We start from the raw sequence: 14,991 nt of genomic DNA, 5'->3' as shown, positions 1-14,991 counted from the left end.
GACTCATGTTACTGCCAAAATACCAAACTAAAGGATCCATCAACCTAGCCTTACTATAATAGCAGGGGTGGGGGAAACCTTCTCAGCTGGAGAGAGCTCCTGCATCAGCAATTCCTGACTGACAGCTAGGCTGTACCAGCCTCCCTCTCTGTCTCCCCAGGGGAAAGAATTCCGTGTCTGATGACTAATTCATTACTCTGATTTGTGCTTAGGCAAGTCCAAGCCCAGATCACGCACCTTCCAACGCTGAATTCCTCCTCAGCCAGAAAGCGAGCGGGTGCACATCTGCTCCATCTAGAACGCTGCATTAGCATGCGGCCACATCAACCCCGCTCAGTCAGCTGAGAACAAAAGCCGGAATTGAATCTGTAGAAGCTGGCTGAAAGCAGAAGAAACTGAAAGGGAAATTGGTACAGATAAATTCTAGCTGAGCTGCATTCAGATTTCTAAAACTGGAGGGGCAGATTTGAAAGCTCCTTTGTCAGTACCTTTAGAGCCTTTGAGACTCAAGCTCAAAGTCCTATTTAACACCGACAGTAGCAAACTAACCCTCCACTGTAAGAAGACATGGGTGCAGCTAACACCAGAGCCAAAGATGCCAGCTGGGGAAGAACAGCGTCCACATGTACACAGAAACACGAGCCAGGAGCCAAAATCAGCCTGGCAAGCTCCGCTCAGCACTGCAGCCCCTCCGAGAGCCGGTGGCTGAGCCCCGACCCAGCTCCTGGCAGGCTGCATGTGGACAGATGAACCTGTTCACCTTCTTGGTCCTTCATTTTCTGAGGCTTCACCACAAAGCAGACATCTGCTGAAGGGAACAGCATTGAAGCTGCGGCAGACTCCCCATTGCTGATGTATTGCTAAAACTCACACCCGATACGGGGTATTTTTGCAGGATCTGAAGCGCTCACCAGAAACAGCAGTCACCTTACAGCCAGGATCATCACAGCAGATGGGGCTGAAGTGTGGCAAACTCTACAAGCTCGGCATTCTGTCTCTAATCTCTCTGCCTCCAACTGCTCAAAATTTAATTCACAATCCATATTTTACCGACTTACCATGAAGTTCTAATAAACAAGTCTTATCAACTTCCTACTAATTAAATCTACACTACAAATGAAATGTCGTGTGTTAAAAACATCACCTACAGCACCTGAAACCCACAAATGCAGCCTCTATATACGCAATTACCACTTGTGAGCACTGATATTAGTCCAGTTCAACCACAGATGAGTGAAAGGTATTTCAATTTTTCCTTTGCCCTCTCTGGGAAGCCCTCGTCTCGAGATTACAGTGAGCTGTAATCTCTGAAAGGCTTCAAAAGGACACAAAACTTCCCAGAAATGTTTTCCTGCAGCTGTGTTCACCAAGGTCCGAGCAGAACCAAGCCTTGACCCAAGGCTTCTAATGGAGAAGTGTATTCCTCCTGTGGCTGGGCATAGGAGAAACTGAACCTTTGCCTTGGGCTGCTGCAGAGCTCAAAGACCATTTGCCGTATACAGAAGACTATGCGGTAACATGGAATGCCGTATCAGGCGCTCAGATTATTTCTTTCTTTGCTTTCTAATTGCTACTTCTGACTAGGCAAGACAAAGTCATACCAAAAACACTGGAATACAAACAAAATTCCTTTAACCTATTTATAGAATTTACCTCATAGGTACATCAGCTAATCCTGCTCGTTATTACCCCATTTTACCGCATTAAATGTGACTCATTCCTACAACTATGCTTAGAAGGGAGCTGCCGTTAGAAAACATACCTGGGTTCACAGATCAGCAACCACACTTTAACTGCCCTGACACACAGCATTAAAAATATACAGACACTCACAACAAACATATAAATGATCAATCAGCTAGAATAGGAAACAAAGAGAATAAAGAATGGGGGGTTAGACCAATGATGCCCATTTTTCCCCGACAGCTGAAACATTACGGGATGGACAACTAGATAGGCCAGTTGGTACTAACTGCTTGGCCTCAACAGAAGCGAGGAGCTCATCAGAGGTGTCCTCCTGGAGAGCTGGGGGGGACAGGAGCGACTAGCGAATGTGGTACCAGAATAGCAAGCAGCCTCGGCCACATGTCAGAAGAAGTCTGCAGCTTTGGGACAAGATAGACCCCCAGTTAACAGCTCGCTCGTGCTGATCTTTTCAGCTTCTCTGCACTTTGCCCCACAAATATATTAGGAGCATTTATAAGAGCATGCTAAGCAATTACAGTAAAAATAAAACCAAGGTTATAAACACAGTCTGGATGCCAAATTTGCCTCTTTTTGCCATTTAGAGCTCACATTTCATCATGCAAAGAATTCTCACACACCCCAAAATGCGTGCCTGGAGCTATATAGCACATGCAAAATAAATTGCATTTATATTGGTATGTTATGGCATGCAATTTCCCTCTTCCCAATCACACTGCCTGCCTCTCTTGGTAAGTCAAATAGCCTGTCAGCTTCTCATCAGGAAGTAGAAATTGGTTTTCCATCTCCTAGGAGATAAACAAGGCTTCCCCCTCTGCAGAGGGGAAGTTGAGCTGCGGAGTGCACAAGGGCAGAGCCAGTGCCCGCAAATGGGCAGGCTGGGGTGTGCCCCCCCCGTGGGCTTTGCACTAGCCCAGTGGCACACTGTGCCCACTGCAATGCCAGCCACCTTCCTGAGTAGAGCAACTACTTTAAAAAAAAGAAGGTTTGTGTATTTTTATGCAGTTTTCTCTGTGATTTTTAGCTGAATGTACACAACTCTAGCTCACAGTGCTGCTGCCTTACAACTAAGGAGCTTTAGGTATTCTAGCCATACTACACGTTAGTAAAAGACTCCTTATAACTCTCTGCAGTTTTCTTGAAGCTACACCCATTCTCAGTTCAGGGGGGAACAAAACCATAGGATCAGATATTTACTTCTAGGTTATACTACTTCAGGGGAAAAGGGTTACCATACTCTACAGAAGTAGTATAAAACAATTTAAAATAAATGTATTAACTAAATGGCCATATAATAAATGGAATCATTTTTCTAACTCAATTTTTTTGAACTGTGGCTTTGCAAAACTAAGATGCTGTAATTTTGTAGTTTTACACTGTAATAAAGGTAAAGATTATGTATTTACAAAAAGCACAATTACTTTTTAAAATGAATTCATTATCTGCTTTTGCTAAAAAGGGGTCAAGCTGCAAGGCTACAGATACACTGTAAACAAAACAGATGAAATAAGCAACTAGCCTTCGTTTTTATTTCAGGAGTCAGGAAAAAGAAACATGACCAGGAGTCGGTTGGCTTTTCACCACATCCTTGTTATTTTTAAAACTACTTAATCAAAGAGACAGACTTTCTCATGTTCTGAGAATCATTGCGATAGCCACTGCATAGTGTGGCCTTACAGCAGATTAAGGTAACACAACTGAAAGGACAGTCTAGCAGGAAGGTGCCCAGGGACAGCCTTTGTTCCTCCACTGCATCCCGCAGAGACATCAGGACTCCATGGGGTATTGGTGGGTTGGCCATTTTTCTAAGGCACCTTACAAGCAGCTCCGATGTAGAAGAATGAGTTTTCCTTCCAGGGACATTCTGCTCATTCCCTTGCCCACAGCATGCATTTTTAAAGACAGAGAAACCAATCAACTTTAATTCATATTGCATTATTCACCAAGTAGCTACAGTCTCATCCAAAATCTTAATTGTCTAATAATTCAAGTCACCTATTGCAAATAGAGCGCCAAAGGAATGTCTAGAAACCCAGAGGCTGCCTCCTACCTGCACACTAAATCTTGCTGTTAAGATGTCTAGTGCAGTCTTTTTTTGAAACAGCGCAATAAATATTGTCCTCTTGTATAAACATGTGCGATGCTTCTTTATGTCTACAGCCAAAATGCTGTTTGATGTTTCGCTGTTGTCTCAGGAGTGCTTCATTGAAGGCACGGCTGCCTGTCAATCTTCCAGCTTTAGGAATCTTTTTCTACTTTCCAACCCTCAAGTTTTGACCGCTAACATGAAATCCAGCACATACCAGTTCAATTACGAGCATTGCTAATTCCTCTAACCACTAAAAAGGTAACAGATTGGCATTTTTAAATTACTGGAAAGCAAATGCAGGAAGAAAAAAGAAAAATAAAAAAAAGGGACAGTTGAGCATTTCTGATGTTGCTGTTATCCTACGTACATCATCAAGGAATCATCTACAGCCCTTCTGCAGCTGGACTGATAAGCAGTTTGCAGACTCACAAAAGAAACCTGCCTCTAGGTGCAGCTCTTTCATATGGGCCAGCCTTCGATACCAGGTCCAGCTTTCACTGTTACCTCCTGAGCTGCATGCAGCTCTTTGATTATCTCAGGTTTAATGGATGTTAGTACTCAGTACCAAAGGATGTTTAAGTAAAGGAAAAAAAAAAAAGTGTACCAAACAAAATTACAAAACAATTAACTGCCTGTCCTTAATCCCAGAAGCAGCCTTGAACCTATACTGTTTGGTACTCTTAGGGCTTTGGTACACTTAGTTCTTCACCCAACGTGAATGCCTCGAACCTCTTTGAGCTGCTGAGGAAGCTACCCAGAACGTATCAGAAAGACAGAGGAAAAGGAAAAAAAGGCTTGCTCAGCAACAACACAAGCTTCCTGGCTTCTGCACACAGATGAAGCAGCGTATCAGCCCAGGAGCTGGCCATGGGGCAAATGGAAAGTGTTAGGAAGTCCAGTGTTTCCACCAACTGCAGCCACAAGCTTCCTTCAGAAAGAAACAGTAATCTACACAATCCTGCTAACCCATGTCCCACCACAACCTTCTTTGCTACCCTGCATGGTCCCACACCACCCCAGAAAGGACCAGGGGTACTCTCCCATGGACTTTCGGGAGCAAGTGGTTTCTAACAACTGAAAGGGTTCACAGCCAGGTACAAAAATACAAACCAATTTGCAGCCCACAGGAACCAACACCTGCACACAGTCCCGGACCCTGAGCACTAGTCCCTATGGTCAGCAGCAGCACCAAGGCAGATCTGAACATACCCCAATGCTACAACTTGAGAACTTGTGGTCTATGCGACAGTAATAAAATCAAAACTTATATTGACCAGCGCTGTCTGCACTATGAACAAGTTACTCTCAATCATTCCAGCTCTGTACCTTACCTGACCTTCAGTCCACACCCACGTACATTAGTTAATGGTTAAGCAGAATTCGGGTCCTCAATACCTCTGAGGAAGTCACTACATCAACAGCACAGGCTGTTTACTCTGCATTACTCTGAATGAACAGAAAGGGGCATGTGTTGGTCCAAAGCAAGCACCGCGGTCGGTCTCAATGCTGACTTGCTGTGAACACTGTACCGCTTTTGACAGCAAAAATGACAAGGTATACTGCAGTAATTTTCATATAGGCACCTGTGCTCCAATATTTTGGTGGCCACACAGCTGTTCTCTCGCACTACTCTGCACCCTTCTCCGACCATATGCGCTGTTTACCTTCCAAATTTTATTGCCCTAGGGTAAGAGAAACCAGACATCACCTCCTCCTCTAAACGCTGGTAAGCAGCCAGCTTCTCCTCCTGTCCACCGTTTGCATACTCTGGAAGTTAATGTTTTCAACAAGCCCAATAACCTATTTTACTATAGCTAGTCCAATACCTGGCATCAGGTCTCCAACTGAAAAGAGGACTGTCATGGGATTTTTTTAATTTTTTTTTTTTTTAGTTTACACATTAGTTATAAATGCAGAGGCCTCTCAACTGAATTACACTCTGCACAAAATGGAGGAGCAGCATCAAGAGTGTAGGACACCAACTTTCAGTCACATGTGTCCTCCAGAAGGACATCGATCCCCATGTTCTTTATGGATGTGCAACAGCACAGAGAAATAAAGACAAGGCATTAATCTGCTTCTGGCTGCTTCACGGTAGTTGGTGTGAAGCAGTTCTGTTGAAGACTCTCTTAAGCCTAAGCATTCCCATGTAAACAAAACCCCAACCCACTACAAAGTAAGCTTATGCAATTGGAAATAAATGTTTACTTTGAAATAAAAAGAAGACATCTGTATACATACAGACAAATCACAAACCTTTGATCAAGCCTACAAAGCATGTCTGCATATAACAAACAAAAATTGTCAGCCTCGTAACTTCCTTTGGAAAAAAAAGAATGTGATTTCCCACACCCTGCTTATTCATTAAGATTACTTATCACCCTAAAGAATACTATTTTATTTATTTAGTAACAGAAATAAATCCAAACTAAAGATTTGTAGCTATCAGTTAACGTGGTAAGTGCATTGGTGTAACCACAAAGGACATGAGGACACGCTGCCAGTGCTGGCACTCTCAGGATGTCCCAAACTTGCACCTCTTGCTTTTCTAACCTTGTGCCAGTAAATAGGTGTCCATACAGATTGCAAATACCAGCAGAGGATCTCCATTACCACTAAAGCTTTTCCCCTACAAATCAAGTGTTATTTTAACGTCACCTATTACTTTTGGATTTAAATTCTATCTTAAAGCACCTGTACTCCCCACTGCAGCGCTGTTACACCATTCCAGCCCCATACAGCCCTTCAACCAGCAGTGATCCTCATTCAAACGGTGTCACTGGAATTCAGGATTGGGGTTAAGCGGAATGAGTAATCTCCATAATAAGAGGATACAAGAAAATGCTCTTCTGCCATTTGATATTACAACAATGTTTGTTTACACAAGTATTAAAGGGAGGTTAAATTTCAATATCTGAAAGACAAATATTCTAGGAAATAATATTTAGAGTGGACCCTGTCCATTCAAGCAGATAATCAGAATGAATAATTTACAGCCACACTTTCATCTCCTCTGCAGCTGAGAAGAGCCGCATTGTAAGGAGCTTGGGGAGATGCCGACACATCTGCTCACCAAGTGGAATAATCGTGAGGGCTCCAAAGAAACAGTGGTCCAGTAACCTGTTTTACTTAGGTGACAAGTGGGACAGGAAGCAGTGGGAGGAACAAGGAATGCAAAAAAAAAAAAAAATCAACATGCTCACGGTGAGGTCAGTATTTCATGGTTTTGTAATACTGCACATTCTGCCTCAGAGAAAACAAGAGCTACGCTAGGTTTTCACCTCTAAATTGTCACAGACTCTTCCTAAAGGTAGCTCAGGGCCGAGGAAGGGTGCTTGCTCACACTGACCGGGCATGCTTGCATGCAGGCCTTCCTGCCATGCGGCGAGGACTCTGATGCTGCCATGATGTTATTCTCAGCTTCTATGCATCCAGATTGCTCCAGTAACAATAAGCAGCACGTAACAAACAGCTAACAAAGCAAACACGCATCAAAGAATTCTCCTGAAAGTCAAGCAAGTCCCATCATACAGCTGGGAACCAAGCATCATTTGATACTTTTTCCAGTGATGTGTATGAGATTGAATTAACAGAGTAAACACTAATTTTGTACAGATGTTGCTCAGGTGAAAGAATGGTGACAGTTTCATCAGGGGAAAGCCTTGTAAAAAGATGATAAGCATCTGGAGGAATCACACTGGCATACAGAAAACTGCCAGTACAAAGTAGAAAGACAGGAGAAAAAGGTGTACCTTTGAACAGATTAAAGAAATCTCTGTGTACAGCCAGCAACTGCCAAAAAAGACATGCATATGGTCTGGTATAACACTTATGAAAGACAGGGAGGCACAGCACCTTGCAATAGCATCAGGGGACAGCTCTAAACAATCTCCTCCTATCATACAGCCTTGTCAGGTTTTGCTTATTCACATCTACAGGGTTTTTGGTTAACTCTCTGTTTATTACCTGAAAATAGGAAAAAGCAGATAGACATAGGTATGATTCAATGTAGCACAATGAGAAGAGTCACCGTATAACAAGATAATGAGCATAGTAAAAATTGCACAATTTAGAGCCAAGATCCTCTTACCAGCAACACTTTGCCCACTAAAGTAGCACCAGGACCATCAGTTGCAGAGCTTAAGAATCATTCAGAAGTTAGCTTTGTTTACCCATGTCCCAACCACAAACAGGAGATTCCTAAATACAAACCCAATGAAAGCTATTGATGATGGATGGTTCACCTATTACCTACAACGTGCCTTGGGTTGGGTAGCGTACTTTTTTTGTTTTAAAGAGTTTCAAAAATGCTTCCAGCATACCACTATGCAATACAAAGCATTTCTGTATGTATACAAATTTTATTGACTGATGTAGTGAGCATCCAGCAGCAGAAATCTAAGAAATTCATTCCCAAATCCTGAATTACACATCCAGCCGAGCAGAGTAAGAACTAAGAATAGCCTCAGCTTTGGTATACAGAACTCCCTTTTCTTCACAGTCCAACGTATTAAATGAAGATTAGCTTTACAATGCATGTAAGGTAAATCAGCACCAATCGTGCATATCTACAGTATGTCTGTGATCAACTAGAAAATGGACTTTAGTTAGACCAGTCTAAAATGAGATTACATTACACTCATACTGGGAAGCCGGGTTTCAGTAGTACTCTCCTGTAGTTTCTGTGCTAAGCTCAAAATAACACAGTAATATCCATTGCAAAATCCATACTAAACTGAAAAGATATAGGCCAACAGCCAGCTCCTGACAACAGCTACCAACACGCCCCCCCAAAGTTCAAGGTACTTGCTCCATCTCCTCTGATAGGGACCAGAGCAGTGTTTTGGGCACAGTTTGTATGGAGTCACACACTAATCCTGGCCTAAGGCTCCTATAAACCAAGGCAGAAGGGCTTAAAGGAGAAGGAAGTAAGCAACAGGGATGGAGAAATACCTGGTCTTGATCCATTTCCAGTACAAGCCTTTCCTAAAGCTGCAGCTCACGGAAAGACATCTGCCTTCCTCTGTCACCCCTGTTCTCTTATGGGCAATGGCAGAAGAATCCACTGGCTCAGCCCTGCCCGTACAAACGACTCAGTCACTCTAGCCCAAATAGCCCAGCCCCATCATGAGCCACACACAATTTTCAGAGACAAACCCAGAGACTAAAAAAGGACAATAGTCTCTAAGCAGAGAGAAAAAGAACACACTGAAAACAAACTTTAAAAAATCCAGTTGCCACACACATACATTCACTTAACGAACAAAAGGTGAAAGAATTAGCACAGCTGCTCTCTACTTAAAGGGAGGTCAGGCAAGACAGAGTTAAATGAGTGGTTCAAAACAGTTTGGATTACTTCATTCTCTACAGTACAGAGGTAGAGACCCTATCCCAAAAAAATGAACAGAACATTGTTCTACTTATGAAAAGTGTCGTAAGTCATTACTTTCCTTTTGTTGAGGTTTTGAAAGCATCAAAGGAGGCAGAAGCACAAGTTAAAATTCTTTTAGCATTTAAAGAGCATAAATATAATATTGTACCCTTTTCACTTTCTCTTCCTTTGCCAAATATTTACGAACATCACAGCACGTTACAGAACATCAGTATACCACAGGCATTGAAAAAAGGAAAGCAAAATGCTGAATTATAACACTTTGGAGTTTTACGGCTAGCAACTCCAAGCCCACCTTGAAATTCTACATATCGTAAGCAAAACCTAGTAAGTCATAGTCAGACATTAGACTACAAAATTTTATTGGAACAGACACCATATGATCCCATTGTCAGTAATGAACTGATTGACAGAAGACAGAAAAAAGTCTTGTAAATGCTTCAGTCTTCCATAAAACTAATGCTGGATTTTCAACAAAATTATTAACTTGTCTTTAAGAGTTAATAAAGATAGTCAGTTTGGGCTTTACAAAACACTTTACAAAACTAGCTCTTAGCTAGAAAACTGTTTTTGTGCTGCTAGGAAGGAGGATTTCTGGGTGGATTTTAACCAATTTTACCACTCAAAAAAAAATAAAGCAAGATTTTCCTCTTTTGCCAGCATATTGCTGCAAAGTTTTCCTCAGTTTTCCAAAGACAACCCATATATTTTAGATGATGCTAGGACTATAACCTTTAGAAACCTAGTTCTAGGACCTGAACGTTAAAGGGTGATTGATTTAACAAAATTAGCAGGCTAAGTCAAGTGAGCAAGAGTCAGGTTAAACCTAAAGAACTATACCTATCTGAGCATTGCTTCAATGAAGTTTTCAGCTTAGATTGTGCTTCTGAAGAGTATAAGGAGAGATTGCCCTATCTCACACACACACACACACACTTAGTCTATTAACTATTGCAGTTTTTGTTTTAAAATTCTTATCAAAGAGGAGGTAGAGTTAAATTCAAAAAATAATATTCCACATTATTTTAACTATGTCATACCCCATTTCCCAATTTTAATCAAAACAAAGTAGTTAATAAGATAACATTAATAGTGACTAGAATAATTCATGTTAACCAACTGACTACACTACTAGAAGCAGCAGTTGTTCTTCTGTTCTATAAACATGCAAGAAAGAAGCCCAGAGCAGCATTTAAAGAGGTTAGTGAAATTAACATTGCACTGCAATCAAAGTGAAAATAATAAAGGTAAGGAGGTTAAAAAACAGTTTGAAATCCACAAGAAGGGCAAGAAAGTAGGGAGCGAAGGAACAGAAAGGCAAAAACTATTCAGTACTTCAAAGACCATGAAAGGAAGAAGAAAGATAAAGTAAAGGGCTCTATTGAGAAATTCTGCGCAGATCATCACTTAATTAACCAAACTATTCAAAATGCAGTAAGCTTAAAACCAAATGCTGTACTAAAATAATCTAGAGAACTCAGTGGCAATAAACGCATGCAAACAAGAAAATATACTCATGTACACATACGAAAAAGTAGCACAGCATTCAGGGAGGACACAGAATGAAAGGATGAGACTCTTCCAGTTCAATCACCGGTAACAAACCAGGAACCAGTATCTCTCTAGCACAATTATCTCCCAAAGTGGCTAGCTGTCACAGGAAAACAAGGGTCTATTCTCAAGCAATCATGAAAGTACTTCCACCAGTGAATGCCCTTATAAGCAAGAGGAATCCAGCTGTTGAAGTCCCAAACTATACAAAGACATTTATTGTCCTAATGACAGAGGACAAAGAGTTCTAACAATCAAAAATAGCACGCAGGCTATGAAAGGCCAGGCATTTGCCCATCAGTATATTAAGTTTACCAATTTAGGAGGACTGAGGACAGAAAAGTAGCAGGACTATGTGTCCAGCACTCAATGCCAAGAAAAACATGGTTCTCAGTTACAATTTGCTTACCTTCTATAGAAGGGGCCTGGTCCACAGCTGCATATAGCATCTCTTTCAAAGCCTGCAAGAGAGAGGAAAAGAACAAGGAATACAGTAACTATTTTTAAAAAAATAATAAAAATATTTACATTGTTTTGATATGCCTGTTTGAAAACAAAAGCAATTAAAGCCCTTTTATCCTCTATATTGACACAGAAAGCTATGGTACACGATGTCAACACTACCACAGGTATGTCTGTTAACAAAAGAAACACTGGTTCACGTTTACTGACTGCTTTCTCTAAAGCCTGTTACCTTACTAATCTATAAAATTTATTCCAACCATATCTTTCAACATCTTCCTTTGGAAAAATGTTTCCTGGTTGGTAGGATGTTAAAGGTTTTACATTGGGGAAAAAAAACACCAAACAAAAACCAAAAACTGTTGCGTGACACAGAAAGGAGTTTGTCAAGGCAAGTGGAGGAAAAGCAGCCTCAGGGATTTCTTATCACTGTTATATAGGAGTACAGAACTACACATACATTCTAAAAGCTGAAGACAACATGACTAAGAAGATTAGAGAACCAGAGGTGATGGCCTTCTCTTGAGGTGGAAACTGAAGGACAACATTAACACCAACTAGAATTATTAACCAGGTCTTCAGGACCTAGAGGCACCGTGAGCTGTGTCCCAGAGACTGCAGGAACAAGCCGCTCACCCATGCTCAGACTGCTGGTGCAAGAGATGAGTAGTGCAAGCAGCAGGACCAGGAGGCGAGGTGGTCCTACAGCTAAATACCAAGCACCCCTGGTAGTAACCTCTCCCATTACCAGAGCCAGGAGGGAGGCACCACATCAGAAGCCTCATCACTTGCAGCTCCTTTTCAGAAGGCTTCTTTTCAGACAGTTATTAAGATGCTGGTATTATTCCAGTCATAGATTAAAGATTTGCTTGCTCCCTCACGTCACAAGTGCAAGCAAGAATCAAATAAACTGAATTCAGCTCAATGGCTGGAGGAATAGGTTGAACCATAATATTGGAACTAGAAGCCAGCAGGAAGGGCCCAATCCTACTGCAGAGTGATGTGTTTACACACGCACCCCCATCACTTGATAAAGACAGGCATTGCAATGCACATACTGAACATGAGTGTGCTTCACACGCACCTGCTGCAAAAACTAGATTTTATTCCCTTATTTTGGAACCCACAGAAATCTAACACACAAAAATCTTCCAGGTCTTCCGAGTTCCTGTCTGTTCTGCCTGTTTCCCAATATATCCAACACTTCTATAATCCTACACCTCTGCATTTACCATCTTGTGTGTTGTGATCCCCCAGGTCAAAACACCACAGCCTAAATAACAAATACCCTAATACCCTCAGGGCAAAATCCACAAGCTCAGCAGTTGGAAACTCAGCACTGTTGTAACATGGTGGTTACGATCCTGTTAAGTAAATATAAGGTCTAAAGGACATGCCTGTTTATCACAAGATATCCTAGGTGGCAGGCTACACCAGCAGCTCAGACATCTCTCAAAGGTCTGATTCCTGAGTCCACAGAGGTCTCAACAAAGGTCACTTGCATAATTGTTTTCCCAACCAAGCCACTGCTGAATGATCCTCCTTCCAGTGGCACAGCTCTCCTCTACCCTCAGTCCTCCCAAACACTGGCCACTTCATTCCTTTTCCCCCTATGACTCACCGGTCAGCAGCACATGATTTGCCTTGATGCAAAAAGCTTCCCCCTTTTTTCATCCTGGTCATCATCCTCTCCTACCTGTAACTTTTTCCATGAACCACAACCACAGGGCATAGCATAAACAAACCTGAAGAGACAGTAAATTTAAAGTCGCTGTAGTAAGAATTCCATCCCTTAACTCATCTAGAGGTAAACCTGTAGCGTACTTCCTACCTCTGGTTTTATCAGTCATTTTAAAAAAACAAATAAAAAAGGACTGCAACACTGACAGCCCTGCACTAAACAATCTTGAAAGCTGAAGGTGCCGGTCGTCCAGCAGACCTCTCCCCATGCAGACTGACATATTACAATCTGGCAGCTGCAGGGCAGCAGATTTTGTTACTGCTTTCCTGACCTATATAAGTAAACCAATAACCTGAAAGTGAAAGGCTTAGTGCTCCTTCGCACCTAAAGTATTTAGTCCTCTGGACTACAGAATTTTAGAAATGATTGTTTCCAAGAGTTATCCATCACTGTCAATTTCAAATGCTTAAGAATTACTCTTTCTGCCCTCGAACTAGACAAAAAGGATTATTTCCTTACTTTAAATTGTTCTAGTGATACACCTTGCACGTGCAGTAAACTTGTATAAATATATATGGGAGAACAAAAAAAAAAAAGCAGAAAGAAAACACACTTAAAAATACACCTGTCAAACCTTAACAATGAAAAAATTCAAGGACAAAAACCTTAAAATGCTTGAACAAAACTGTTGTTTCAAATGCGTAGCTTTCAAACTGCTCACACTCTTCTAAGCTCGTCCGCTAACACCCAGAAGGACAAATAGCGAAATAGCACAACAGATTTGTGTCAGGAGGTGGCAAGCCTGGGTGTGAACTGCCTATCATGAAGCAGGGATTGAAGAGCAGAATTGGCCACCTCCCAAAGGCTGAAAGCCTGTTTCTGGAAGAGAGACTCCAAAGGCAAGCAGGCTACCTCAGCTATCAGTTTCATTTTCCCCACCTACTTCCTGATGGAGGTTGTGTTTCGGAGAAATGATTTCTAGAACTCCACAACCCGTTTTTCTTCTCCAAAGGCAAAAGTACTTAAAACCTGGAGTCTCCTGAAAAGGGAAGGGAAGTCATCTGCTCGTACCTTTTACCCATCTCTCCCCTGAAGGTTGTACCTGTAATAAGTGTTCCAATTCTCCTTCTTCCTCAGATGCTGCAATTTCAAAAGTATTAAGCACCTTTTCTTTAAAAACACCATCAGACTTCTGCATCCAGATAAAGAAATTCAGGCCTGATTAACTGAAACAAAACTGCCATCTGGCAACCATAAAACTCCACTCAGTTTCCATCAGCCGGACGTGCAGATGTACACTTACGTTTAGAAGCCTGAGCAGACGGAGCAACGCTCTCCTCTTTCTCCTACAAGCGCTCCAGAGATGGACACAAGCGTAAAGGAAATCTGCAGCATGATTTGTAGATCAACAGAGGACTAGCAACCCAACAATTTCACTGCATCAAAAAATATGCATTAAATGCAGTGAAGCGCATTCTTAGCAAAAAAGCATCAGCTGAAATTCATCTAAGAGTTACCTTAATTTGTTCAGTCCTGACTATGTGAAAAAGATAATTCCATTGCCTGACACGAAAAAAAAGTGGGATTTTCTTTGTTTCTGTATTTTATCTTAACACAAAAGAAACTGGAGAGTAAATGAATGGTTGAAAACTTAAGGTTTTAAGACAAAAAATGCACTGAAGCAGGGCATGCCACAGCAATCATTTAACTAGCTAGGAAAAGGCTGCTAACTTTAGAGAAGATATGCTGCCCGATTCCCTAAAACAAGGTGAGCAAACCTTTTCACTCCCACTCCCCAGGTCAGGGCACATCCATGGGTCCCTGCCCGGTTGAACTGGCGAGAACCACTGCAGATGCAGGAGTCGAGTGCCCACATAGGTGTGCAAGGCATCCAGCACCCCACAGACTTGGCACACCCCCTAAAACTGCTGCTCCCCTCTGCTGTGGTCTTTGCACAGAGAAGGCAGAGGGTACAAAAACCTAAGGCCTTATTTGTAGGAAGTTTTCGGGTGACAGACATTGAAATCAGGACCAAAGTTGTTTAAAATTTTGGCATATTTAGCATTTAACCTAATTAACAATCATTTCCACAAATTAAGCATTTGTCAATAC

The 14,991-nt window shown here is 41.8% G+C and overlaps 1 protein-coding gene across 4 annotated transcripts in view; it reads right to left on the bottom strand.

Moving 5' to 3' along the window:
• The window catches only part of XPR1 (xenotropic and polytropic retrovirus receptor 1), a 108,621-nt gene that overhangs the window by 89,794 nt on the left and 3,836 nt on the right, over positions 1 to 14,991 (bottom strand). For all 4 annotated transcript variants that reach the window (XM_074152868.1, XM_074152866.1, XM_074152869.1 and 1 more), the window contains exon 2: positions 11,146 to 11,197. In XM_074152868.1, the coding sequence (XP_074008969.1) occupies positions 11,146 to 11,197 (52 nt within the window). The remainder of the gene's footprint in view (positions 1 to 11,145; positions 11,198 to 14,991) is intronic.

The sequence above is a fragment of the Numenius arquata genome, chromosome 8 (genome assembly GCF_964106895.1).
Source record: "Numenius arquata chromosome 8, bNumArq3.hap1.1, whole genome shotgun sequence".
NCBI lineage: Eukaryota > Metazoa > Chordata > Aves > Charadriiformes > Scolopacidae > Numenius > Numenius arquata.
The sequence above is the reverse complement of the archived record's forward strand: the minus strand, read 5'-3'. Positions and strand labels throughout refer to the sequence as shown.